Here is a 1,453-nt window from a genome sequence, read left to right as displayed (position 1 = left end):
GGCTGCTGGAGTTGCCAGTCTGACTCTCGGCAGGGCTTTGGTATTCGTGTCCCCCTTCCCAGTGCCTTCCCAGTATCTCGCCTCAGGGGTCTATAAGTGCCAAATGCCATCACGGGTGACACTGTGGGATGGTCAGTGGTGCACTCTGGGGCTGCCCCACTCTGGCCCTGATTTTCGCCCCTTGTACACCTGGCTTGTAGTGAAACAAGGCACCTGGACAGTGCCAGGACCCACCAGGGCTAACTGGGACTAACCAGGCTGTCCTGTGTCCTTCCCAGACCATTCCAGAAGCAAGGTGGAGATGGTGGTGGGTGAGATGGACCCCAGCAGCTACGCCATCCTCTACTACCAGAAGGACCGGAGCATCTCTGTCAAGCTCTACGGTGGGTAAGGGCTCGGGGACTCATGGTGGGTAAAGGATAGGCATGGGAAACGTGCTGCACTCAGGGGATGCCAGCTAGAGCCTTGGAGGACCCAGACACCGGAATGGGATCTCCTGAGAGACATTCCCCAGCTGGAGAAGCATAGAATCATAGAATCATCAAGGTTGGAAGAGACCTCTAAGATCATCAAGTCCAACCATTAACCTATCACTGCAGTAACTGCTAAATCCTAAGCCATATCCTCCAGCACCAGATTCAGACACCTCTTAAACACCTCCAGGGATGATGACTCCACTACCTCCCTGGGCAATTCCCTATTCCAGTGCCTGAACACCCTAAATTGTCCCCAAATGCTGTGGGGAAACTGGCAAGGGGGGAACTGGGAACCCACTTCTCTGACCTGCAGGACCTCTGAGCCCCAAGCCCTGGCCAGGGACAAGGGGGCTGGGGACAGTGCCAGCAGGGCCTGAGGCCACTGACGGCATCTGCCCATGTAGGACGGACCAGTCGGGTCAGTGACCCTGTCGCAGAAAGGTTTGAGCAGCGCATCAAAGATGTGGGGCTGAGCGAGGATATGACCTACTACTTCCCCACGTATGGTGAGTGGCACACCTGGGAGCAGGGCACGCTGCAGTGGGGGCTGTACCCAGGGCACACCCAGGACTGGGGTCCTGCACCTCCAGCATGAGGAAGGGGAGGCACATCCGCAGGGGTCTGAGCAGCCTGTGGTCACGTGATACCCACAGTAGGGCCACGTGTGGGGTCTGTCCCCATGCTACACCCACCCCAGGGACAGAGATGCAAGGATGGGGCTGTGCCCTGCAGCGTCCTGGGGGTGCAAGGCAGGGAATGTTGGGTCCCAGCAGAGTGACCGACCTGGGCTCTGTCTCTCATAGGGTTCTGTGACTCTGCAGACGAGTTTCACATCCTCAATGGTGAGTTGGGGATCCTGGGTGGCACGCTGGGCCCAATCATATGCCAGGTTTGGCCCCACACTGGGCACCAGTGGGGTGCCCCTGTCCTGGCTGTGGGCTGGGCACACTGGGCCAGACCCATTACCATTGCCCTGT

The 1,453-nt window shown here is 58.5% G+C and overlaps 1 protein-coding gene across 1 annotated transcript in view; it reads left to right on the top strand.

Annotated features, from left to right (window-relative positions):
- The window catches only part of C8G (complement component 8, gamma polypeptide), a gene marked incomplete at its 3' end in the record, with an annotated part of 2,246 nt that extends 928 nt beyond the window's left edge, over nucleotides 1-1,318 (top strand). Inside the window, exons 3-5 of the mRNA XM_009072670.1 lie at nucleotides 279-383; nucleotides 881-982; nucleotides 1,280-1,318. Of these exons, the coding sequence (XP_009070918.1) occupies nucleotides 279-383; nucleotides 881-982; nucleotides 1,280-1,318 (246 nt within the window). The remainder of the gene's footprint in view (nucleotides 1-278; nucleotides 384-880; nucleotides 983-1,279) is intronic.
- Between the last annotated feature and the right edge of the window lie 135 nt (nucleotides 1,319-1,453).

This window comes from Acanthisitta chloris, unplaced genomic scaffold (genome assembly GCF_000695815.1).
Source record: "Acanthisitta chloris isolate BGI_N310 unplaced genomic scaffold, ASM69581v1 scaffold18244, whole genome shotgun sequence".
NCBI lineage: Eukaryota > Metazoa > Chordata > Aves > Passeriformes > Acanthisittidae > Acanthisitta > Acanthisitta chloris.
This window is presented reverse-complemented; position numbering and strand designations above follow the sequence as displayed.